A 27,564-nucleotide genomic window follows, 5' to 3' on the forward strand; every position below is an offset into this window, starting at 1 on the left:
AAACGCGGGAGTAGAGGACTGCTGGAGCCATGCCCGTGAGCTAGAGGGGCAGGCTACTAGGTGCTTTAGCAGAACACTCACTTAGAATACCACTTACTAATTTTGAAGCAAGTGAGTAAAAAGAACCCAAATAAGCCAAAGACAATTATTTCCAACCCTAGCTGCTTGGATCATCTAGGGAGCATAATAAACCGATTCCAACAGTCCTCCCCTCCTCCCAATTTTATAAAGCAATCTCTGGGGGGTAAAACCTGGAAATCTTCCCTAAAAGCTCTCCCGTTAATATTGCTGATACAATAACATCTCATTTGGAAACTATTTTCTTTTAGGGAGGTAAGTTGTTGCCGTAGGCCAAAGATATCTTTGATATTTTAAACCTCCACTATTTATTTTTCTCAGATTACCTATGCCTATTTTTCCTCAAAAATGCACAGCATTATACCTAGCCATGTGCCCCTGTTAATCAGGGATTTATTGGACACATTACAGCAACCTAAACGCATGCAGCACAACCACTGCCTTTTATTAAAAGAAAGCTGACTGTTAGCACACTAAATTCTGTAGATATTTACCTATTAAAAGCAATTTCAGGGATTTGGGGGAATTCAGAATCCCTAGGTTGCTACTATAATCTTTTTATTGAGATCAAGTGTGGTTGGTATTTGGATTAGAGTAATCAAGTACTGGATCCAACTAATTATAACTAAGTCCAAGAAGTTGCCATTTTTTTTTATCTTCTGGAACTACCTCACATACCACTTAAAATCAGTAAGTAGCCCATAAGCTAAGACTTTCTGGTAAGGTGATAAGCAGAAATTTGGCTGTGGAGGAAATTTTATTCTTGATGAGAAGTGAATCTGGAATTAAAACCATATTACTTGTGGCTCCAGTCAGATTGCCAGCACTGATTTTCCTTTTAGCATATCTTGCCCTCCAAGTGTAAAAAACAGCTCTTTTATAAATTTAAATCTATGCAAAAATTCACATGTGCTTACTTAAAAGAATGTTCATCATTTTGCCCTTACTAGGGTTAAGAAGGGATAACTTATTTATATTCACTCTATTCCCACTCCTCCATATTTTAACTTGTTGCTTGCACTCTTTTTTATATTCACTCTACCCCCACTCCATATTTTAACTTATTGCTTTCATTCTTCGAATATAGCTGGGGACTCCCCCAACACCCAACATTCGGTAGTATATCAGGAGGTACATTTTTGTTTGTCACAACTTGGGGGAACAGTGCTACTGGCATCTAGTGGTAGAGGCCAGGGATACTTAAGAAAGAATGATCTGGCCCAAACTGCCAGCAGTGCTGAGGTTGAGAATCTCTGTATGAGTCCATTAAAACCAGGTAGAATTATCCACCTTATTTATGGCCACCTTGTGCCATACCAATATTTCTCAAACACTTAATGGGTATATGAATACTGGGGAATCTTGTGAAAGCCCATACCACTTTTCAGCCTTGTTTTAAACAAAGAATTGGTAAAATATGATCACCAAAGTTAAAAAGGGAGGAAAAAAATCCTTTTTCTTTCTTCTACTAATTAGGTCAATTATAAATATATATGTCCCAGTACACTTATGATTGGTTTAATTGGTGGAAATATGCTAAGAGAATTCAAAAAAATTCACTGAAGCATTTTTGTTCACTTCATTTTCGGAAAGCTGTGTTTGGAAAGTGAGTTAAATGTGCTGAATCATGCTTTCATGTCATCCTTTTAAAAAAAACCTGCATTCTACTGATATCTTTGAGGTAAAAATTCTACAGCTGTAAAAACTGATCTATTATATAATGTTCTATCATGCAGTCAGTTATAAGAGAAGCAATTTGGAATCAGAAGTCAGATTTTGAAAAGCAGCACTCAAATGTTAGATTATGTAGTACATGAAAGATTTTTAAATCTTATCAGAAAGTCAACTTCATTGAATCAGGGAAAATGCTTACATTTAAAACACTGGCATTATTCAAATACTACCCATCAGTACATTAAAAAACAAGCAGATTAGAAGTAAATGTTTTATTCTTTCAACTAAATTCCAGTACTACAAGGGCAGTAAAACAATGATACACTGGGAAAAAATGCAGCAATAAACATTTGTTAAAAAGACTGATGGAATAAATAAAAACTACCAAAAAAAAAGAAAGAAAATCATAAAAACCCATTCTGAAACCCCAAGAAGTCCTGGAATACAGAAATGCCCTCCTCCTTCACTATTTCACAGGAAGCACTGTAGGCTATTTGCTTAATAATGTCCTGGGATTACATTCTAAATTATTAATAACTGGTTACAGCTCGGTTGTAGTGCACAATTAAAATCACACTAACTTCATCTGAAGTGTCATTCTACAGTTTTATTTACACAACCAGTGAAGGGCATGTTCTTAGAATACCAGATTTAATCCTTTTCAAACATTAATGTAAGAAGCCAAATTGTAATGATACAGCAAATGAGGCCACTGGTATTAATACAGGTAGCAAAGGTCCACATCCGGGTGGTATTGACATCAGGGAAATTTCCAAAACCAGTTGCTGCCTAAAGTGGTTGCCACTGACGAAAGCTTGAAATAACCTGTATTCATAGGGGGGTATTGGCATTGCTGCATGTCATAATTGGGACCTCTTGCAACAATTCAACAAAGAACAAGGCAGCCCACAAATGCAGAAAACGTGATTCATGAAACATCTAAAGAGGGAGAAAAGGAAAATTAGTGCAAAATGTAGGTCAAAATTCAAACACACACCAGATCTTCATCCCCAATATTGCCATAAGTATTTAAGTAACCAAAAGCAAGCCTTAGTAGTTTTGCTGCCTATTTCCTCTAGGCTTTTTCTCCATGATTTTCTGTTAAATTCTCTTCTTGAGTATGAAGATAATTATAGTAAATGTCTTCTCCTTAAAAGACTGTCTTGTTTTCAATTCAAAGATGAAATACTTACAACTAGCAGGCTGTTCTCCATATCGTCGCATTATTTGATCATGCGTAAACTTCACAAATGCATCATATTGTTCTATAAATAAAGGTACACATTAATTACATGATTTGCAATATCTCTCTAATATATTAAAGCCAGATAAACTCTGAAAAATCCAATAAATACAGTGAAGCATTCTAAGTTGGCACTCTGAATCAGACACATAACCTCAGTAATACTAATAGTGTATCAAATGGAAAGAGGCACAGAGCTTAGTCGGGAAACCACTTTGTCCAAATCACACAAGTTCAGGTATAGACTAGGTCGGGCTTCTTTCTCAACCTATTAAGAATAAAGGGCTTAAAATAAAAAAAAAAAATCTTTCCACTCTGCAAGTTAATTGTAAGTCGTCTATGAATGGCAATTTATTCCAAGGAGAGGAAATGAGACAACAAAAGCCTGACACAACATGATATATCCAAAAACATCCACCTGCAACCTAATCAGATTCTCTTGATTAGCACCTTGATTTAACTCCTTAAGAATCAAAAAGCTTACAATACCCACAATAAAATCTGTGGCTTAAAAATCGGGGAAAATTCTGATTAAGTTACCATATATAATACATTTTATTTACTGCACTTAAATTATCAAGTTTTACTACAAATTTTTTTGGATAATTAAAACAAGAATGCAGCGGCTTTTGATACTCTAAAATGATGTTCACGGTGCCAGTTAGATATTTCAAGTGTCTAGATTAATGGCAAAGTTATCATGAAAGATAGGCAGTTCAAAGATCCACAACCAAATTGTGGTATAGTCAAGTTTTCAGCACAGGGTACTTTATCAAAAGAAAAATCTACTTCACTAATACTGCACCTGATCTACATGGCTAACAAATACTATTTCTTGAGGTAACAGAGGAGGGTCATGAGCTACAGGGAGGTTCATTTCCTTTCTTGAACTGAATGAAATTCTCTGGTTCTTGGAAAACATACTGTACCAGTGTATAAAAAGGGTAATTTAACTGACATGAAGTACATGTGGGAAATAATCCGTTTCTTATGAGCTTCTCAGAGACTCTAAAATAAACACATCTCATACCTGCAAGTTTTGTGTTTAATATTTCTTCATACTCTTCTCGAACCTTCTCTTCACGTTCTTTCAACAAACGTTCACAGATCATCCCAACCTGCCGTAGAGTGAATAAGGGCTGTTCTTTTTTTAATGGTGAGGATGTTGCAGATGAAGCCCCTATGTATAAGATGAACCAAAAAAAGCATGTGATTTAGAGTGATCATAGAAAGCATCTTCTAACTCAAGAGGTTTCATCTGGATCTTTTCAATGTTCATATAAAAGCATTTTTTATCACTTTTTAGCACATTATTTCCCAAGTAGTCTTAAAACAGGTGTAATCCCATCAGCAAGTCACTCTGGAAAAACACAGCAAGATGCATGCAATCAAACATAAGGGAAAAAGTCTGAAGGTGAGTGGACAAAATTACAAGATAAAAACAAGATTTAATCAAGTTTTTGTTTTTTAATTAATGATATTAGCTAGGAGACCAGTTTGTAAAAATAAATACTGAGAATATACTAATATTCAACATTAAATTTTATGGTACAAAGTCCTTAAGGATTATTAATCTAACAGCCACTTGGCATTATCAAATAGTGATACTTGATAGAAAAGATTTCTTCTGAATGCATTCCTCTTAAAGTACTACTTAATGCACTTTGATTTTCCAAAAACATCACTCCTCTTTTATTAAAAAGAACATGTGAAATTAATTTTTTTGAGAACTCAGGATTATGATAGCCATCTATTATAACACTGCTACAAGTATTTTACATGCATACAGATACACAAATTTGCTATCAATTGTGCGTCCTGCTGTGTATCTGCCCCTGGTACCCTCAATTCCTCTTTTCACTTGCCCCTACACGGCTGGGACCAGTTACTAACTATGCTTGTTAGAGATGTGTCTATCACAAGAATAAAGTATACCAGCTTTAGTCCATAACTACACTAAGGCTATCTTTATTTAATTCCCAGCTTTCTTAGTTGAGGCTGCCAGTTAAATGATCTAAGAAGCAAACTGACTAACAGATGATGATGATCTTGGTTTCCTGCTGATATAATCTAGTTTCTACCCTCACCCCATTTCACCCACTTATACCTGGCCCCCAAAATTGGCAGGAGTACTGCAGAATGTTTTGAACAATTTCATGTTTCCTAATCTAATTTTATTTGACTGTTTTCTAGCCTTTGAATGTTTTTTTTATTCTGCCAGGTTTTCCTATCACTGCTGGGAGGGAAGGGAAGGAAGGCAGGCAACTACTGTCACAAGAAAAACTATCTTGCTGAGAACTTTACTAATGCTAACAGCCACTTTTGATGGCTCTTTTTCAGTAAGAAGCTTTACTTTCCCTTCACTTCAAACAGCCTTCATTTTTATACCTTTTTTGTTTTTCAGAAAAAGTGTACTTGCAAACTATTCCCTCCAACAAAAGGTAACAGATCAAAAATAACCCACCTTTAGGAATCTATCCTAATAGGGTATATGTACAGGGACATTTTTGTAAATACTCTAATAGCAGAAATTCTGAGTCCAATTATTGATCATTAATGGTTAGTTTAATAATTATGGGAAATACATAAAATGGCAAACCATTCAGCCATGGCAAGGTACATCATTACCTAACGAAGCACACAGTATATTGTTATTATTTATTTTTTTTAATAGAAGCTACAAATCATAATACTTTTGGGGAAGTCCATTTAGGCGATCTATATAAAGACTTGGATATTAGGCGACAGACAGGTCTTTGGGTGGTGGGAATGCAAGTGGCAATTATAGTCAGCCCTCTGCATGTGCGGGTTCCACATCCTCGGATTCAACCAACTGCGGATCCTGTAGGTATTATGTTTATGATTTGCGGTTGGCTGAACCGTGGGGTCCTGGCAGGGATACCAAGGGACAACTATAACTTGTTTTGTACCACGTTTTTAAGAGATCAGGCATTACTTGTAAAAAAAAAAAAAAAATGTTTTTTAAAAATCAAGAGGAGAAATAGGAGCTTGAGTGACTGAAGGCAACTTGTATTACCTTTTCCCATACTAAATAATATTCCCTTTAAGTTTATTATTACCTGGCGAAGCTGGTCCACTGAGGAGAAATGCATGTGGCTGTGCATCAGAAGTACAACATGGATCTGTCTGCTGGAAACTAGTTTCTAAATGTCTTCTCTTCTGCATGCGTTTATACTCTTGTTTTATGTTGTACAGAATTTGTTCTAAAAGAAAAAAGTTAAAATTTGGCAAGATAAAAACTTTTAAGTTTAAAAAAAAGTTGTGTTGTTTCCAACAATTATTTAGTGGATCTACTGAACATATCCTCTTCAAATAAAATACAGAAAACTGATGATCTGGGAAGAATTAGTTTCAGCATTAATGGGGGCACTCATTCAGAAACAGCACATACATACTACCTGGAATTCAGCTATTCTAAAATGCCATTCTTTTTGAGCACTGATTAGCAAAAAATAAATTTAAGTGTTTTCCATTTAATGTAAAGATAAGGGACTCAACTAAAATACATATTTTATTCAAATTCTTAAGAGTCCCAAACTCAAAGGTCATTTACTCATCACACATATAACTATTAACAGGATTTTCCAAGACCATAAATAATTAGAAGCAGGAAGGACTATGTATATACTAGTACACACTAGTGAGAAGTGACAGTATACTGGTCAGCAAAATGAGAGTAGATGGGAACTAAAAATGATCATACATTAAATATTAGGCTCAAAAGAGCCTATGAATATTACAGCATTAACAACAAAGTGTTATCTGATTCTTGGGGGTAAAAACCCACGTAAAGTGACTGGTACCTGTACAGGTACTCAATAAGAAGCACCGTACCACAGAGCCATTATCTTCAGCCACAACCATCCATCCAAACAGGGGTACAAATTATATCAAACATATCCTTTAGGCCAGTATAATTCATTTTAGAAAGCTTTCTAATTTAAAATAGTTGCCATTTAGCCTCTCCAGAAAATCACTCCCTGAGATTTCGACTCCCCTACAGACTGACTTTTTCACAACCACCGTAGCTCCTAAATTAATAGGTTATCCATGTGAAACTAATCCCAAGAAGTTTATTAGTCCCAATCCAAAGCAAAATTAAACACAAATTAAAAGTTAAGGTGGCAACTAACAGGCAATAAAATGATTCATAAATATAATGGAGTGTAACTTGACCAATTCTACAATGGTGCATTAATTTAAAAAGGAATTGAAAATTCGAAGGCTAAAGATTTATGTAAGATGAAACAATTGTTTTTTTAAATTTAATAGCGATGGTTTTCTTAGGTATATACTAAATTCTCATGTTTCTTTTCTCACTTTATATTGTTTCCTAGTAAGAAAAACTTTCAGGGCTTTTGAGAGAGACTGAGGGGACATCAATCAGTCTTAAACATTTTATATTCTGCCAATTTCCTTATTTTAACTGGGGAAAAAAAAGAAAAGTTGCAAAAGATAGATCCACTTAAGATTGCACTTACGTAAATTTTGTGTATAAACAAACCTGTTTACATAGACATGAATGTGCAGTTTAAGTACAAAATTATACATTAGAATGATTAACTTCAGGATGGCTGTGTGAGGGGTGCTTTAGCTGTATTTAACATTTTTCAGAATGTTAACATTTGTTTATACTAAACATGGTCAACCATTCAGTCCTTTTCCATTTATTTGAAATAGTTGTAATTTAAAAACTAAGTCACCAGTGTGAAATAAAATGGTTGTCTACGGAACAGTTAAGCACCTTGATAGAAATGGGTTTCCTAAGCTTCACAGGTGTCCAATAAAACTAGTGCAACATCCTATACCAACCAGGACAAGCACACATATCCTTAATTTTTAATAAGAGAACTCTTTCAGTAGCAATATTCTAAAAGGTTTTTAAAATAATGATGTTTTGACCTCTGACAGCAAGCTTCACTCATTTATCACTTTCTGTTCAAAGCTACCATCACCCTGATCAAAAATGCCTGAATTCAAAGCATCCTAACGTTTATTCACAACCAGAGACTTCAAATGTATTAGCACAGAGTAACCTGACCTTAATATCTTTCTGTGACATTCTTTGACCATCACATAGCTGTTCTCAGATTACTTTAGTCTTCCTTTTGCCTCACAAAAATCAACCAAAGCACAACTAAGATGTACCAAAAGAATAGTGGTAACAAACTCAATTTCTTCACTTGATAGCCTCAAACAAGATCCAGCCTAGGATTAAGATATGGTAAAACTTTTAAAAATTAGTTTTGTAAACCTCCATACCATCTAATACTTAAGAGACATCATAATAAGTTAAGGAATTTTAAGGTATACATTTACAAATGAATTCACCAATTTAAATGTACAATTTGATGAGCTCTGACAAGTGCACACATAAGTCTTGCAACCACCACAACCATAATAAAGAACTTTATCACCTCCAAAAGTTCTCTCCTTTCTTATTTCTTAAGCTCCTATTCTTCACCATCACAACTACATTCATGTACTGTCACTATATAGTTTTGCCTCTTCTAAAATTTGATATAAATGACATCATGAAGAGTGTGGATTTTTGCATCTGATGTCTTTCACTCACACCCCCCCCCCCACCTGTCCATTTCCGTTTAATGAACATTCGGATTCTTTCCAATTTGGGGATATTATGAATATTGAAGTAGAAGTCTATGAGTGGACAAATTCTCATTTTTCTTGGGTAAACATGTAAGAGTGGGATGGATGGCCTGATTATATGGTAAGTGCATGCTTTTACTTTGTAGGTAATTGTCAAACCATTTTCCAGAGGAACTGTACCATTTTGCATTCCCACCAGTAATATATGAGTTCCAGCTGCTCCACATCTTTGCCAACACTTGATATTGTCAGTTAAAGAGCTGCAGAATTTTTAATGCTATTGCCTGCACTGCTTTTTACATCTAATATGATGCAACTATGTCACCTAAGCCTCACTGTGACCTCAAATGCTCTAATGCGGGTAACATGTGATCAACAACATTATGCAGTGAATGCGCCAATTTAACTTGGTCAAGATCTGAGCAGCACAAGTAGCAAACAGCTAACTGTAAGCCTCAAACTCGACTTCTCTCAGTTCAGAGGCATAAGCAGTTTTGAAACTGCTAACTCAAGAAATTTCCCCATATTCGACATTCCACAAATCACATTTTAGGCTCAAACTAGATTTCTGGCTGACTTAAGCTGCTTCCATACCAGCTGCATGAAGGCCTTCTGGACGTCAATAAAGTACCTATGTCTACTTAGTCTTAAGCTACTTAAATCTAGCCATCTCTTAACAAACTAGCAAGTGACATTTTATTCCATGTACATGTAACATCTGACATTGTGTTCCCAACATACAATGTATGGTCCATTAAAGAAAAAGAAAGTCAAATAAACTTCATTTATATTATCAGTTGCAGATTCCAGTTTTAATTATGCAAGCTGCATATTTGCCTTATGAAGGAGACTGAATTTGCAGCAAATCAATTAGAGCAAAATATGTACTTATCTTCATGACAATCCACACCACAAATGGTTGTATATTACTTTTCAAAATCCTAAAAGCTACATCGCTCTTTCACCATACTCTTTTGCCAAAATACTAAGACTCTCTTCTACTGTACTAGGTTAAAGTGAAAGTCAGTATTAGCAAATTCTATGACTAATGGCATTTACATTTCCAAATCTAGTAAATATCATTGGGATTGCTAATAAAATCCTCCTCCTTAACAGGTAAGAGATTATCAATGAGCCAGCAGTTATCCATTTGGCATATTTTTTTTAAAAAAACAAAAAACCTAGGTGAATGTGAAAAGAAAAAGCCTGGCTTAAAGCAGTATTAAGCCAACATCCAAAATATTTCACTCTTCTTCGCTGCCACAGTACTTCAGAAAGCCTGGACACAATGAACAAGATCATCAATATAAAACAGGAGAAAGCAGTTGACGGGATAAAAAAAAAAGTAACTGAGTTGATGAGAGTAAAAGAAACAGCATCAAGATGGGACTAAGAGCAAAGGGAGGCATATGGAATTAGAAGCAACTAAAAATGGGTTTAAAGAACCATAAAATTGGGGGGGGGGGGGGGGAACCAAGCATCTGTCTAGAGTCCATAAGATGTCTAAAAACCTGTGCTATGTGAAACTAAACTTTTGCTCCAGACCTGTATAGCCTTAATGTTTTCCTACTGACATAATTATTGAACATTAAGGTTTCATTAACAGTTTTAAATATAGGAGTATAAGACCCCTTTTTTAATCACCTTATATGTTAATTTCTCTATGGAGTATCTCCGAAAAAACAAAGTGAAAGTTCATCAAGATAGATAAACAATGGGATTAAAAATAAAATAAATCTTAAAAGTATGTAAGTTCTAGGCAGGAACACAAATGAAATGGGAAACCTGTAAACAACTAAGAACAGAAAACCTGCAGTAGCCACTAAGACCCAAAACTAAGGAACTGTTCCAAATCAAACAACAGACCAAATCTAGAGCTCTCAACTACATACTAGACATGGCCATGTCTACTGTATAAATTAAAACACACACAATTAAGAGTTGCTATGGAGACCCATTTTTGTAAATCGACTATTTTCCCAGTATCATCTGTTCAAAACTAAAACAGTTCTTATGTTCTCCTTGAAGGAACCTTAAGGACAATGTTCTTATCCAGCTGAGAGCTACCTAACTAAAAAGAATGAGCTGATGTCATTTTAATTCACTTTAAAATTACTGCTAAGTCAAAAGGACGTGGAATCAATTTTAACACAAGATTATCAAGTTATATCTACATTTTTAAACTTCTATTTGGATTAACATGAATCATAATAAGCATGATATAGCTGCACACAATTACATAAAGAGTATTATCTACAGTACTTTAGCAAGTGGCTTAGACTCTACATTACATTTTACTGTATAAGAGGCATTTATTTATCTCCTACAAGATGAAGAAAAACTATAATCACTACAGGTCAAATTCTATTTTTTCACTGGTTCTATAATAGCCAGTGATTCCTTATTTGAAATAAATGACTCTATTTGTTAAAACCCTGCAGGTCGATGTATAAATTTTACAAATTAACTGCACAATGGAAGTCACTAATGCAAGGAGTCCAGCAATGCTCAGTCAGCAGGTGGCTCCTCCCTGATATTCAAGAAGTTTCTTATCTTTATTTGATATTACTGTAGATTTTAAAGACATATGTTAACCCTGTTGCTTTTGTTGTTTAGCTCTTTTACTGTCTGCAAATACCTTCTGAAACAGCTTACAAGCTAGAAAAATAAAGAGTAGTAAGAAGCCCAAAAAAGCAGTAAATGGGGAAGAACAAGGAGAAATTGGACCATTCAAAACCCAAAATACGCATGCTACAGAAAACATTTAATGCCAAGGCAAGAAGTCCAGCTTCTATTCCAATTAACCATGGCCATGAAGACAAGGTAAGGTTTGAAGAATACAGAGAGCACACTCCTTGAGGAGAACTCTAGGCAGCACAATCAAGCTGAAGAGCAAATCCATCTCCTATAACAACTTATTAGGGCACCCAAACACACACAAGTATGAGCTATGGTTGCAACTGATGATTCACAGGCTAAACTGACCCCAAGGACATGTCTGGCCTGAATACTTTTAAAAAAAAAATAAGTGTGACTTTGTGGCCAACATTTAAAAGTGGGGTGATTTTACATTAAAAGTCAGATTTCTGGCTGTTGCTGGGGAAAACTGGACTATGTGGCAAAATCCAGCTAAAGAGTGGTTGCTACCTTTTGGGCATAAGTTCTCAAGCAGTTCTGAAACTCTGACTGCACACACAAATCACCTGAGGATTTTGTTAAACTACGGACTCTGAGAAATGGAGCCTCAGATTCTACTTTTCTAATGAGTTTCCAGTTGATGCTGCTGGGCACTAGAAAGGTTAGAACCCACCTAGTTTACTTCACTCATTTATATTACTTGCCTGGAATAATGAACATTTAAGTTTATATCGCCTGCTTAAAATAATAACTCTCCTACTGTGACAATTAAATAGAAAAGTGGTTGGTTTATTTATTACTGGACATACCAGGAAGTGGAGAGGAAGAGAAGGAAAGCGGTAACAGCCAAGATTATTACAAGTACAAAAATATTTAAGGTGATCTAAATTCATTTGCCACCTTCACCTGCATGGCTTTTGTAGTTCTAAGTTAGACATACTCCTCTCTAGCAGGAAAATATTCTGTAAATCAAATTTAAACTTGATTGGAACTACTTAGGGAGACTCATTACATGACTAACATACATAAATTCATTTTTCCTAACACACCGTTCTTAAAATATAAAATTCATGTTCATTATATGATTCATAGTTAAATGCATTTACTTTTCTATGTCTGCTTTAAGAGCAATTAAGACTACCTCTCACACCAGACGGCACTGATTGTAAGCCCACAGATATCTTTTGTTTATCCCATATATTTTGTAAGTTAGCTGTGAATATTTAAAAGTCAACAGATTTCACAAAAATTCTGACTTCTGGGGGGAGGGAGGGCTACTGGAAAGATCTGACAATAAAAAGCTCAAATTCCCCACAGCTGGAACTAAGAACTATAAACTGAACTATAAAGATGTAAATTAGAGAGTCATCTGTAAGTGGAAACTGAAGTCAGGGGCATGCACATGATTGCATAGGGAGCTTAATATTAAGCTGGATAGGAATGGCGCTGAACCTAGAACTGAAAAACTCCTAAGTTTAATGGCCAGATGAAGACAGAAAGAACAGCCAGAAAGTGGAGGTAAACAGTGTTGTCACAGAAGGAGAAAAAAAAAGTATTTCAAAAGGAAGGGAGTGGGTCAGCAACGTGAATGCCATAAGAAAGATCAAAGAAAACAAGGACCGACTGCGTGCCATGGAAGTCACTGATGACTTGACAAGAGCTGTCTGAGGCACAAATACACCAGGAGTGAGGTGAGAACCAAAGAAATGGAACCAAATAGACTATCTGAAAGCTCTTTGAATTTGGTTTTGAAGTGGAGGAATCTGGAGGAAAATGAGGATGTTCTGTTTACTTTCTAATGGAGGCTTGACAATATTTAAAGCCAAAAGTAAAGATCCAATTGAGAGAGAAAAATAATCAAGAGGATAAGGTTCCTCTGCAGAGAAGCGGGATCCTTCCCTTACCATGTAATAAAGTGCTTTAATTATCTCATTTAATCTTTCTCAATGATACTAAAAGGGAAAACAGCATAGGCACAAATGTTAGTAGTGATGGTACTGGGAACAATGAAGAAGCTGTCATTTGATGGCTTCTATTTTTTTCTGTGAAGTAGAAGGCAAGGTTATTTACTGAAATGGCAGGACTGCTGGACAATGTAAAAAGTCTCATTCAAGGTTGCCCTATTGTGATTGTCTCCAGAACTGGGGGACAGGAAATACTCTTAATCCTCACAAGAACCCCAGGAAGCAGACAGTACTATCATCATGTGCATAATTCTATAAATGAGGAAAATGAGGCTTTGATTCAATGGCTTCTGAAAGGTCACACAGCTGGAACACGGCAGAGCCCAGCCTGATCTCAGAGCGTAAGCTCTATTGCCCTCTCCAGTATTGTATTACTACACCTAGCCGGTATTCCACAAGTACCTAAAGTTACAGTAAGTCACAGTGAGGAAAGCTAATTTTTAAAAAACAGGGTGTCAGAATAGATGATTACTACCATGTATTATTGGTACTTCATACCCTGAAACCTCAAATTCTACAACTGTTAAGAAGGTAGTAACAAAAACAGCATAATTCTCATCTACCTAGAGCCCTGAAACTGTCATCACTGGCTATCAACCGAGTAATTATAAGAAATATTCATATTACATTCAGATATTTATATAAGTGATGCTTCAAGAGTCTTTAAACCGCCTGCTCTTAGGATAGGCATCTATATCTAACCAGAATGTTTTATTAGTGTTTTAAAAGTGAGGAAATATTCTAAATTGGTAGGTCAGCATTGCCACACATAAACAACTGATGCCAGCCTCTCATAATATACTATTTCACCTTGGGCCATGAATGGTTGTTACAGTGAGCATCAGGTTCCCCTGTCCTGTTACGGAAACCTAAACCACCTATATTTTTAACCAAGTATACCACTTAGAAAAATTTTTCTTCCAGAGAATTATATTTTAGCATTAGGAACAAGGCAATCCTCTCTAACAATTAACAGGCAAAGTTTAGAGACAATAATGTTTGAAAAATCAGCTTTTTGCAATCTTTCAAGTTCCACTCTACATTCTATTCTTCATTTGCTGGATCAATTCAACAATACTGTATTATTTTTTAAAAAAAGAAAGAAAATCAACTCTTCCAGGTCCCTCCCTCCAACCTTTCCCTTTAGTGTGACTTTTGGAGGGAGTTTTCTAAGAATTAAGATTAATGGAAATGAAAATGAATGCTAACCCAAAGTCAGAAAACACATCATAGACCAAAAAAATTTCAGCAACAGCCAACAAAAAAGCTTCAACACTTACCTAAAAAGAAAATCACCTTTAAGGTTTCAAAAGTAGTACAACTGTGATTTAATCAGTAAGCCAATTTAGGCTGCCAAAGGCGAAAGTAATGCTAACGTGGAAAAATGTCCACAAGGAATTAAAATACAGTCATGTACCACATTAAGGACGTTTTGGTCAATGACAGGCCGCAGATCCAACAGTGCTCCCCTAAGATTAATACCATACAGCCTAGGTGTGTAGTAGTCTAGGTTTGTGTAAGGACACTATGATGTTCGCTCAACATCGAAACAGCCTAATGATGCGTTTCTTAGAATGCATCTCTGTAATTAAGTGACACATGATGGTAGGTATATTGATAAAGCAAAAAGATTACAGCATTTTTATTCAAGTTTAGCTAGGTAGTAAAGTATCAGCAATGGCAGCTCTTTCAGTCCCTTGAGAGATTTTGTCTTGTCTTTGCCTAACCAGCACGGTATCTGGAACTCAAATGAGGTTTATAAGAGCCTGAACAAGTGAATTCTAAAGTATTCAGATTTTTCTAATATTTGAGAAAAACCAAGTACGTGAATAGACCCAGAAATTAAGTCAAACCCAAAAACTGTATTATTGGAAAGATTACAATTTTAATAACATCAAACGTTGCAAAGCACTAATACATTTCAGGATGATCTGCCTATGACATTTGTGACAGACAAACACTAATGACTTAAGATTTTTAAAGAGAGGAAGAAGTAAGTTAAACCCCAAGACAAACTACCAACATATTATGAGCTATTTGCTTTTCTAGTGCTGGGAGGTTAAAAGTAACTATTACCACCCAAAAAAGCCTAACATCACAAGAAAGATTACAAAATCCGACATACTGGAACATTCTGATCAAAAGGCCCAAAATAAATATCAAAGCTGATAACTCGACAGACACTAGAATTTTAATTTACCTGCAAGGATTCTCTCCCTGCTCAATATAGCTGCAGTATCTTCTCATCATGTGAGAAATTTGCTGTAACTGAAATCATTCCTTTAGAAATAAAAGATCAGAACTTCATATATTACAAAATATTTTCTCCTGAAAATCATGTAAATTCTTCAAAAATGTGTTTTTTCAAATAAGCAAATCTCTGCAAACAGTGAAATCCTTGTAGATGGTGCTATTTCAAATATTGTAATGCACATAGTCCGTGTTTATCATCATTGTCCAAAAAAGATGAGGGAATACTGAGAAGTATACTTCAAGTGCCTCAGAAAAAGCACTGTTCAAAGCCAAACTAATCGTTCTATTTCTTATTACTACTCATTTGTTTCCGTCACAATTTTTTTTTTAAATGTTGTCAAGTATTGTGGCTATATTGTCACAAAACAGTCTAAAAAGAAAAACTGGTACATAAGAGGGGGTAGAACTGAAATTACATTTTTATTTTTATCATCAGCATCTCTAAGAACCTTGGGAAACGCCAAGGCTCGATCAACTCAACAAATAAACTCAATAAATATTTTAAAACTTTGTGATAAGACATTAACTAAGAGGATAGGTATGGCAGATAAGAATACCTTTGGGGTTATTTTCCAACTTTACAATGTAAGTCCCATTTGATCCATCCTACCCCCTCAAAATCCAAGAGGCATTCCTGTTAAGAGTTTTTGCTACAAGACTGTGGGTGATGGGTCATATTTCTCAAATGTGTTTAGAAAGTTGAGAAACACTGGTAAGCTGAGTTCTAGAAACCCTACACTCAGCAATAAAATTAAAGATGAATCTCAAACTAAATTCATTTGTGAAAACATATTTGCTGTCTGCAGATGCCAGGCTGGTTCATATAGGTTTGAACAAGTATTCCAGCCTCCATGCGTTCTTGAAAGTAGGTAGTCTTCTCAAAGGCAAGAAATTCACTGTGGTTTCACATACGCATAGAGAACATTCTGTGAGTCAAGAGCACTAGCACAGTGTTAACACAAAGACTGCAGAGACCACAAGTAGCTGATTAATTCAGTTATATGTACTTGAAAAGACCCAACTCAACACCATTATCTAGTTTCATGAAATAACCATCCAAGAGGTCCCAACTTAACCCATGCTATCATTCTGCATTCTTTTTTAAGTGCAAGGACAATCCAAAGTTTCTTTTCAAAGAGGAAAAATACACAAAACTGGGCCCTTCCACTGACTTTCTTATTTCTCAACTTTTCAAAACAAAAGCGTTTCTATCATTCTGTCTTCCTGGGTGTACCTAAACACTTAGTAAAGGCCTGCCCGAGTAACACATTACGTATATTCTTTTTCCTATAAAGCCATTTGAGAACTGAAGAAATGTATTATTCTCCCTTACATCTCAGATTATGTCTCTTCAGCAACCATGATAACTAGTAGATTCTATATCTAAAGGGCTAACCAACCTCTCTCTGATCTAGCCATGGTTTACCCTATGTGTTTCTGTGCTCAAGATAGGCTTTATTTTTCTACTTTCAAAACAAAATAGCTCAATAATTAATACAACTGTGCACTTTCAATGGCCATAAATTTACAGGATTCTTAAACGCATAATTCATAGAACTACGAAATAACTCCAGCTACACACACAGTCCTAAACAAAGTATCAGGTTTAAAATCCAAAGTACAAAGACCATTAAAAACAGTTTATTTGCCAAATCCACTGAGAGACCAGAGGCAACTTATAACAGCTGTCTAAACAACCACAAAATATTAAAAACACTTCTGGCTCAGTATAAATGACATCTGAAGTGAAATGCTGCCTCCTCCAACAGACATCTCATTTGTTTGCCTAGAACCATTTATACTTCATTTAAGCCAGCTGGTATCTCCGTTTGCAGGCATGCATCAATGTCTACTGAACAATCTAAGTTCCTGTACACCCTTCCCCATTCACAAGATGCAATTTCCATTTTTAATGGCAAGTTTCCAGCAAATACAACGAGTTCCTTCAAATGAACTTAACTCTTCATCCAACTCAATTCCTAGGGCAGACTAGAGCAATGATAACAAAACAAACAATGTGCATAAAAGTCACCTACCAAACTCACAGAGGTTGACAGCCATAGAAGCATCTCTTCACCAGACCATTCATTCATTCACTACACAATTATGAAAAACACCACGTTGGATTTGACTGACAGTCTCTTGTAATGTTACATAATATTTTGGTTTTATTAAAATAATTTTTTCCTTGAGAATGTCATAATCTTTTGGCTAAATGGTAATACTCTGAGCTGTTTCAAAAACCAATAAAGAAAAACAAAACACTTTGAATCTGTTTTCAACTAACATACCAGAATGAGTACTGGTGTAGCTAGTAGAAGCATTCATTTTTCCCACCATATTCAATGCTTTCCCCCGCCCCCAATACCTCCACTCATCATTCACTTTTCCTTTTCCACATCCAGGGGTATTATAAACCTCACTGCTGACACCCTAGAGAGAAGTAGGTAAACTTCTTCTGTAAAGACCAGACAGTAAATATTTGAGCTTTGGGAAAATACAGCCGCTGTCACTACTCAACTCCGCTACTGCAGCCTGCAATGGACAATACTTAAAAAAATAAATAACAAAGAATGAGCATGGCTGCATTCCAATAAAATTCATTTGCCAGCCCTTTCCTTTTTCCTAGCATTAAGTTGCAACGGTGTGAAAAATATTGATTTAAATAATAGTCATCAAGACAAACTTTGGAATTACCTTCCTGGGATGACTAAAATAAACTAGGGTTTAAAACAGATGTCCAAGTTCCTGAAATGACTAGTAAAGCTGAAACATGACTTCAATAACACATCAGAAGACACTGTGTAAAAGTATCCAGCGAAGAATGGTGATAATGGTAAATTTATATACATGCTCTGAAAAAAATTCACTTCAGCACTCTAGTTCTAAACTATTTCAATTTCTCTTTGAACTCATAGAAACGAAAGGAAAACAGTTTCCACAGAGTCCCAGTCAATCTCAATTTGCTAAGTCACTTTCCATTTCTAATCCTATCTACTTATTTCAGCGAAGGATATACAAGTACTCACTCTGCTAAGTTTAAGAATCACCACTGTTAAAATAGGAATCTAAAAATTAGGTGCGTGTGAAAATTATTTCCAAGTGTGGTGACATGAAAACTGGGAAGCTCTTTGATACCTGCACAACACTGCAGCTCCCATTATGACAACATTTTTACAAAACCAGGAGCATGCCCAAGATTGGCCATGTAAACACAGTCAAATTAAATTACGTATAGAAAGTCATTCAAAATAACAGTAAAGGTAAATTTTAGCAATTCAAAACTTGAGCAATTTTATCTGCTTTTCTAAGTCAACTTTTAATGTTAAGATTCAAATTAGTTGAAATAGCTAATAACTTTCAGGAGACTCAATAACAATCAATTATGGTGTGATTTTTAGAGTTCAGGATATGACCAAACTTCCAGAGTAAATGTCCAAAATGGAAGACACTGCAGTATTTTGGAAAAAGTGAATTTGAATCAGCAGGCTTAAACAACTCCAATGATTCCAGCTGTTTTACCAGCATATAGTCCACTTAATTGAAATTTGAGAAAATTCAGGGCAAACCACACTAGCCAAGCTACAGATATATCAATGAAACGACAAATCTGCAAAGGATCACATTTCTTTCTGAATAAGCTTCCTTTAAAGTGAGGACAAATGTTATAGCCGCTGGCTGGTTTGCCATCTACGCTCCAGACTATTTCAGCATTGAGATATATTTCAGCTCCCAAACCTAACACTGTATTAATTCACTCCCTCGACAGAAATTTACTGCTGGTTAGCCAGAGCTATTTTTAAGTAGCTTTATTAGTTGTTAAGTACAGATTCCATGGTATCATTTCAATTTTCAATGATACCATTTCACTGAAAAAGACAAATTCTAAAAATAATGTTAACCACCAGGAGCCCATTCTTAACAATGACTGTTTCTTCTTTAATGTATAGCCTAACAATAAATCAATGAATGCCTTTATACAGAAGACAGTTTAGGTTCGCTTTAAAGCTATCTTGGAATTCTTCCAAACTAGCCACAACTCTAAAATAGTATATCTTTAAGTTAGGTCAAAGATTTAATAGCAAAAAATGGTAGCCTAGGCATTTGAACGTCTCCCTGTAAATTTGGGCAAAGATATTTTAAAACCTGACCTGAAAAAACAAAACAAAATTTAGTCAATTCCAAGTAGAAGTCCCCGAATATAAAGGTATATACGCCCAGATTTTTTTTAAGCTAACGATGAAACATTTAAATCAAACTATGAAAAAGCTTTGTCTACAGGTCATATTATTACCAAAGAAACAAACACAAAACCTTTGCATATCACACACACAAAGGAGACAGATTTACACTACCAGTCCACAAAAGCCTATCTCGGGACTGTGCCAGGGGCACACAAGGATTTTCAAAGTACAGAAAAAACTGGGCATACACACGCGGTACGAAGCAGCCAAAAGGCATTTCCCCACAGTCACTTTCAGGAAATGTTTCAAGATGAAAAGCAAAAATCGTCTGAAGTCCTTTGGAATCTCGGGTTGATTTCTTTATTATTCTCAAGGCTGTTTTTCTCCCAACATACTGCGCTGGGCAGAAAATAACACACTTCCAACTACACGCCAATACTCAGGCCCAATTTTCGATACAATGTGCTTTTCCTTAAAAGTTCAAGTTTCTCAAGGTCTGAACGTATAGCGTGATCATATTACAGCACTCGGGAAGAGCATTTTCTTTGTTGTTGACCCTGCTAGGGAAACAGGTCTTGACTCAGCCAAAGTGGCGTTCTTGTGGGTGATTAATGACAGGCCTAGATCGCGCCCCGGTGACATCCATCCCCACCCCCCACCCCCTCTGTACTAAAATCAGCCATGTCTGAACTGGAGAAGGGGCTGCCGCCTCGCCTCGAACCCCCCAGTCCCAGAGTGAAAAGCTGCAGCCGACCGATTCTGGGAGACGAGGCACGGAGATTCGGGGGAAACGTGACCCACCCCTCGCCCGAATTTATGAATAATATCGCCCTCCCGGATCATTTCCGCCGGGGCTCTCCAGACTACGGAAACACTCAATTCCAGTCATTCGGCCCAAAGAAAAGGATCTTCCTCTTCCCCACAACACCCGGCAAGGCACGGCCCCTACCCACCGCCCCAACGCCCCCCTCTCTTGACATCAGGCCATCTCTATTGTGTCTCCGAGGCCGGACGAGCTAATTCGAAAGAAGGTGGTCGCCCGACTCCTCCGCTGAGAGGAGGACGCGTCCGGCACCCCCGCTGCGGCCGCATCCCGCGCCCCGGGACCCCGTCCCCTCACCCCCCGGGCGGCCGCGGGCCGAGTCCCACCTGTGGTGAGGCGGGAGGAGACGTCGCCGAAGGGGGACGGCTCCATTCGGAGATACTTCTGCGGTGAGGCCGCGGCGGCCGAGAAGGAGGCGGCGGTGGCCGCGGCGGCCGACGACGGGGAGGCGGCGGCTGAGGTGGGCGCCGACAATGGCGCACATCGCCTCCGCTTCGGGGACGCCGGGCTCAGCAGAGGGTCGAAATCCAGAGTCCTTTTCAGAGTGGCTCCGCACGCCATGGCCGGGGCGGCGGAGGCGCCGGGCTTGGGTGAGGTCGGGGAGGGCGAAGGGAGGGGGCGAGTGAGGACGCGAGGGGAGCCTAACCGACGGGCTCGGGAGCAGGAGGGCGGCTGGCGGACGCCGGCTGGGAGACGAGAGCCGCCGCTGCCTCCGCGGCAGGGCAGTGGCCCGGGCCGGCGCGGGCGAGAACGGGAGGGGCGGTGGCGGCAGCTCGCGCCCGCCGCGTCAGGGGGGCTCTTCCGCCTGCTCCGGCGCGGCTCCCCCGGGAGAGGCTCCGGCCGCCCCCGCCGTCCGTTCGAGCTTTGCGCCGCGCCTGAGGCGCTCCTGCGCTGACACCGGCTCCCTTCGGAAGTCGATACCAGCTTCGTGAGGTATGAGGCCGGGACGCGGCTCCTGAGACGCCTGGGCAGGGGCAGAAGCTCGAGAGCGGCGGTCGATGCGGAGGGATTGCGAGGTAGCGGCGGCGGCCGGAGCTCAAGCGAACACGTCCAGCCGCTTCCCCTTCCACTGTACGACTCTTCCACCCGCCGCCGGCCCCAATATGGCGTCAATAACAACGCCGCCGATTCAAATCCTGCGGCCTCAGGACGCGTGCGCATAGGGTGGCTACCACGAGGGCGCATTCTGGGAGTTGTAGTTTTTCACTGTGAGGAGGAATCCCCGTGAAAAGCGGTTAGGGAGGAGTCACGGAAACTACGACTCCCGTCATTCAAGGCGCGCGACTCTCAGTTCCGGGTTGGAATTTAAATCCCCTACACAGCTTGAGTGTAGAAGGAACTAAGCAAAAGAGAAAAAAAGAAAAAGCTGTGAGAGAGTGTGAGAGAGGAAGGCAAACCCGTAGGGAAAGCGGCCTTAAAATACCTTTAAAATTCAGGACATTAGTTGTCCGGATACCGCTCCCACACTGATTTAACAACCAGGAAATAGAAAACTAAGCCAACCTAACAGTCCAAGACAGATTAATTTCCGTAATGAATGCCAAGAACAAAACCTGTCACATCGAAGGGCTAGGAAATAATAAGATTATGGAACCTATTTAGGACTGCTAGAGAGAACAACGTAATAGTATCAGGTTACCGGATCCTTGATTGAACTCCATCCTTGTCCTTCCCAGGTAGCTGTTTGCAGCCGCTTACTAAATTTTGCAAAGCCAGCTTTATCCTGTAAATGAATAAGATTTAAACGACGTACAGTACCAAATTGTTTGCTTCGGATAAAAAGTGAGTGATATCAAAAATTGTATTATCTCTATTGAATATTGGTGTATTTTGTGAACGGTAAAAATTGAAAGACGTAGTGAAATCTCTAGGGAGCAGATGTTGGACCCATTTTGTAAGCAGAGAAAAATATTTTTTCTAAAAGTTTCACTTTTAATCAGGTACCTAAAATAAGTCAAATACAGCATTAATAAAAAGGTGATTTATGCAAAAAACTATCACCAGTCCAGTACAAAACTACTTATCTATGTGAATGCCATATTATAAAATGTTCATAGATATCAAATACTGGCTTCCAGTGCTTATGTATTCCTATCATTTATTCAGTAACTAAAAGAAGTTTTGTACCACTTTGTCTTTTATTCTTTATACCAGTTTTGGACAGTAGTTCGATATATTTATTCTTGTTTTATAGAATTGTTTGACGCCTCAAAGATCAGCAGTCCTGATCACACTGATTGTGTCAACAACTAAGTGAGCTAGTTTTATTTTGAGATGTTATACTGTTTGGAAAATATATTTCAAAAATGATCAGTGTTTAATAAAACAGCAGCTTTACTGTGACACCCAATAGGTAAATTTTTACTAAATTCTAAGCACTCTATGAAATCTATGATATGGTGAAATTAACAGAATATACATATTTTATGTAAATAAGTAGGAAAAGATAGGTTAACCCATGGAAAACAAATAACAAGGCATTTATGTTCCTGTTAAGTGTTTTCTGGAATTAAGATTTGACCTTAAATTATAGTGCTTACATTGGAAAGGGAGTGTTATGAGCTGATTTGTGTCTCCTCAAAATTTATATGTTGAAGTCCTAACCCCAGGTATCTCAGAATATGACCATATTTGGAAATAGGGTCATTTCAGATATAATTAGTTAAGATGAAGTCACAGTGGAGTTCTGTGGGCCCGTGATCCAATATGACTAATATCCTTATTAAAAAAGGGGAAAATTGGATTCAGGCAGGCAGAACACCACGTGACGTGAAGGCAGAAATCTAGGTGCTGCGTCTACAAGCCGAGGAAAGCTAAGGATTGCCAGCAAACCACCAGAAGTTAGGAGAGACATGGAAGATTCTCCCTCACCATCCACAGAAAGAACCAACCCTGCTGATACCTTGATCTCAGAGATCTAGACTCGAACTGTAAGACAATAAGTTTCTATTGTTTAAGCCATCCAGTTTGTGGTACTGTTATGGCAGACCTAGGAAACTAATACAGGGGGATTGTGGTTATCATTTGAGTTACACTGGACTGCCTGGAAAATGGGGAAAGAGTTGTGTGTAAAGGTGGTATGGGACATCTGGTAAACTTGACATTTCCGTCATAATGGCTGCTTATGCGATCACCATGGCACAGCATATCTGCAAAACGCTCTCTGTATGATGAAACAGTGACGGGGCTGGCGCAGCCTCCCCTTCTGCCAATGACTAAGGTACCTGTTCAGAAGCTAAGAGGAAAAAAGGGACCCCTTCCCTATTCATCTTTGTATCTTCGCTCAGGCTCTCTGCTCCATACTTTTTGCCTGACTGCTTGCCCTTTAAGACTCAACCCAGGTATAAACTCCCATAGGAAGCCTTCCCCCAACAATTCCAGGCTGAATCAGTTTTACAGATTCGCATAGAAAGAGGCGCCTACCTGCAAATCTTCATCATCATGCCCACCATACTGTAATAGAATTCTCTGTGCGTGAATCTGCCTCTCCCACCACAGTACGTATTAGCTCGTTGCCAATAGTATAGTCCTTTGCACACTTCAACAAATACCCATTGAATGTTTCTTCAGTATTTTAAAATCACCCTATCCTCTCAGTAGCCTACGTTATCCTTGTCCCTAAGACAGTTACCTACCGAAATAGTATAGCAACCCTTTTAGGATAGAAGAATGCTGTTGAAGGAGAAAAAAGAAAAAAACCTAAAAAAATCTTTCTTAGACTAAAATTAAAGATAAAAATAAGCAACATATATGCACCCCTATGTTCGTTGCAGCACTATTCACAATAGCAAGACAGGGAAACAATCCAAGTGCCCATCCACTGATGATTGGATAAAGAAGATGTGGTATATATATACAATGGAATACCACTCAGCCATAAAAAATGACAAAATCATCCCATTTGCAACAACATGGATGGACCTGGAGGGAATTATGCTAAGTGAAATAAGCCAGACTGAGAAAGACCAACACTAGATGATTTCACTCATATGTGGAATATGAACAAACACATGGACAAAGAAAAGAGTTCAGTGGTTACCAGGGGAAGGGGGGTGGGGGGCAGGCACAGGGGGTGAAGGGGAGCACTTATGTGGTGATAGACAAGAAATAATCTACAACTGAAATTTCACAATGATGTAAACTATTATGAACTCAAAAAATAAATAAAAATAATACTTTCAAGCCCATAAATCTTAATATAGTTTAGAAGTGAATCTTTATTTTGTTGATCAAGAGGAAAAGAAAACTATATTTAACACACTAATATGTTGAATCAGGTCACATGAATGTAAATACATAGTACAGCTATTGGCTCCAGTGACCTACACTGACCAGGGTTGCTCTTGTTGTGACTAAAAGCCCTATAACAGGTTTCAAAGGCTTGAAATATTTAGAATAGTTTTGTGACAATCTAGGAAGTATTTTCTGATTTGCACAATCTTAGATGCCTCTGAAGAAAATCAAACTGTTCTACCAAGATGCTTGTCTTTGGTTGGTATTAGACTTTTCTAACACCTCCCAAAATATTCCCCGGGATCTGATTCTGATGACTCATTCTTTGGCTAAAGCCAGTAAAAGTAGACATAGGTGGATGACACAAGATCTCATCATCCTGAGCCTGAAGATCCTCTTTGTACCATAAATCATTTTTCAAACAATTTTTCTGACGTCAAATAAAGATAAGTGCAAATATGTAAGGTGTGGAGAGGTGTTTGCTGACTTTGCATGCTGAGTTTGAGTAATCGTAGGCTCAGCATTAGGAACAGCAGCTCCAGTTCAGGAGTCACTTCAAATCTATATTCAGAACAAGCATTGCCTAGGGCAAAAAAAAAAGTTTAATCATTGTGTAAATGAGTATAGTAGAGAAGAGTACACATTGTAGTTCCTTCCATGTAAGATTTTGCAGGCTGGCCGAAACCTCTTCTAAGCACTGTATTTGGAATACATACTACTTTTCGTTGTAGATGTGATGCTGGCTAATTTTATTTTGCTTTCATTCTTTTGGATGTGGTTGTTATTTTGAGTTGATTGGATAGATCATAGAGTTATCAAAACCATATATCTGTGAGTGATTTCAAGAGGTCACCTAGTCTAGTTGCCAGCCTTAAGGCATGTTTACCTGTAAACTACTCAGGCCAAATCAGTATCTATCTGACTCTTTCTAAAGAATTTCAGACAACATCCAAAATCCAGCTGCAAATTCTCTTCTATCTAGCTGTAACCTCTTCTCCATCAGAGGCTGATTTCTACTGGTATAGTGCTCTATGAAGAAAAGTGCGCCGCTCCAGGAAACAAGCTATGATTCGCTTATCCTGCAGGACTTCGAAAGAAACCACAGGAAAGTCTCTGGCAGTCAAAAGAAGTTTTTATGAAGTCCTTATTTTAAAATTAGCATACTTTCCGTGAGTACCTGTATCCTTACTCAGACTGTTTACTCTTACTACAGAAAAGTTAATCACTTTTGGAGATCTTATTTCCCAGCCCAAGCCAATCAGAAGAATCAAGTAGGAGGAAAGGAGAAAAGGAAAATGCGGTATACACTGACTACCACAAGCAGTCCAATCACTGCATAGCAAAGAAAGAGACTGTAAAAAATGACCACAAAATTCAAAAATCCAACAGCCTTGAGCCACCGAAGTGTGAGGACAATCAGCCCAACTGCAGCTGAGGCATCGCTGTATTATTACAGCACCATATAATAATGGTAGGCTTGCCAGATTTAACACATAAAAACATAAGACACCCACTTAAATTTGAATTTCATTTAAACAAGGAATAATGTTAGTACAAGTATGTTCCAAATATTGCCTGTGTTTATCTGAAATCCAAATTTTACTGGGTGTCTTGTATTTTATCTGGCAACCTTAAATAAGATGGGGATCCCAAGTCGTCAGTAAAGCACAACCTGTTGTTAGTATGCAGTTCAAAAACTGTGTAACAAATATGATATTAGAAAATGTTCCATGAATAGTATTTAAGATTAAGCAAATCAAAACTTCCAGTTGTCCAGAAAGTTAATCTATGTGAAATACTTTGAGCCATGCATGTTCTATTCATTGCAGAGTCCTAGGCATAAAATAAACACTTAATAAACACTAGACAAATAGTGAAAAGCTTAACACACCATCTCCCCAATGATGGGGCACCTCAAGCCCCTGTAGGTTGTCCCTAGCCCCTCCTGGTTATTTAGTTCTAGAATTCCTTCACACCTTCTACTGCAGATGTCGGTTCTGTTGTCCTGTTTGGGTCCAAGCCTGACTCAGAGTTGGTGTCACTCTCTGTGTCGGACTCCCGTTCCCTCTTGTGCCTGTTGTCCTGGGCTTCCATGATGCCACCATGAGCCTTTCCTGATGAGGCTTGTTGAGAGAATGAGATGACGCCTACACTTCCCCAATATTTTGGGCTTCCTCTGCAAGCCTAATGTTATAAGGGTCAGTCAGGTGTGTGGTATAAAGGAAATAAAGAAACAGGCCCAGCTCTTCCCCCAGGAGCAGCTTTTCCATTCCCACCCACTGATAACAAGCATCAACCTGGGACCAATTATTGGTCACTTGCAGCCTCGGGGCCTGTATTAAGGCTAGGGCTTCACTGGGTGCCCCAGAAACGGCTAGATTTCATCTGGAACTTGTGTCCCACATTAATTATTCTATGTGGTTCGATTAGTCAAGAAATTATCCACCTCTTTTTTTTTTTTTTTTTAGGAAGATTAGCCCTGAGCTAACTGCCAATCCTCCTCTTTTTGCTGCGGAAGACTCGCCCTGAGCTAACATCTGTGCCCATCTTTCTCTACTTTATATGTGGGACGCCTACCACAGCATGGTGTGCCAAGTGGTGCCATGTCCGCGCGCCACCAGGCCCGCCCCTCCACCTCTTAAAGGAGACAGTCTACACTCTTAACAGGGCTTGCCTCTGAACAATGGGACATGGAATGTGTCTGTGGGAACAAGATGAACTGAACACAGGTCCCGCCCTCAAAGGAGCTTACTTTCTACCTTATATGATTGTCTGAAGAGTCTTTTACAAATATCCCATTTATCATAATTATTTGAAAATTAAAATATAATTTTCTGGAAAAAA

The 27,564-nt window shown here is 38.1% G+C and overlaps 1 protein-coding gene and 1 long non-coding RNA gene across 2 annotated transcripts; one reads left to right on the top strand and one right to left on the bottom strand.

The window, feature by feature from the left end:
* Positions 1–2,009: 2,009 nt before the first annotated feature.
* On the bottom strand, positions 2,010–24,189 carry AKIRIN2 (akirin 2). Its single transcript, XM_023650790.2, has 5 exons — positions 20,814–24,189; positions 6,076–6,219; positions 4,026–4,175; positions 2,946–3,017; positions 2,010–2,691 (listed from the first exon to the last, which is right to left on the bottom strand). The coding sequence occupies exons 1-5, from the start codon at positions 21,670–21,672 to the stop codon at positions 2,681–2,683; spliced, it is 1,236 nt and encodes a 411-aa protein (XP_023506558.2). The 5' UTR covers positions 21,673–24,189; the 3' UTR covers positions 2,010–2,680.
* On the top strand, positions 22,133–27,564 carry LOC111775312 (uncharacterized). Its single transcript, XR_002810861.2, has 3 exons — positions 22,133–22,269; positions 25,703–25,889; positions 27,189–27,564. It is a non-coding gene; the product is annotated as an uncharacterized lncRNA (long non-coding RNA).

Source organism: Equus caballus, chromosome 10, assembly GCF_041296265.1.
Source record: "Equus caballus isolate H_3958 breed thoroughbred chromosome 10, TB-T2T, whole genome shotgun sequence".
Classification (NCBI taxonomy): Eukaryota; Metazoa; Chordata; class Mammalia; order Perissodactyla; family Equidae; genus Equus; species Equus caballus.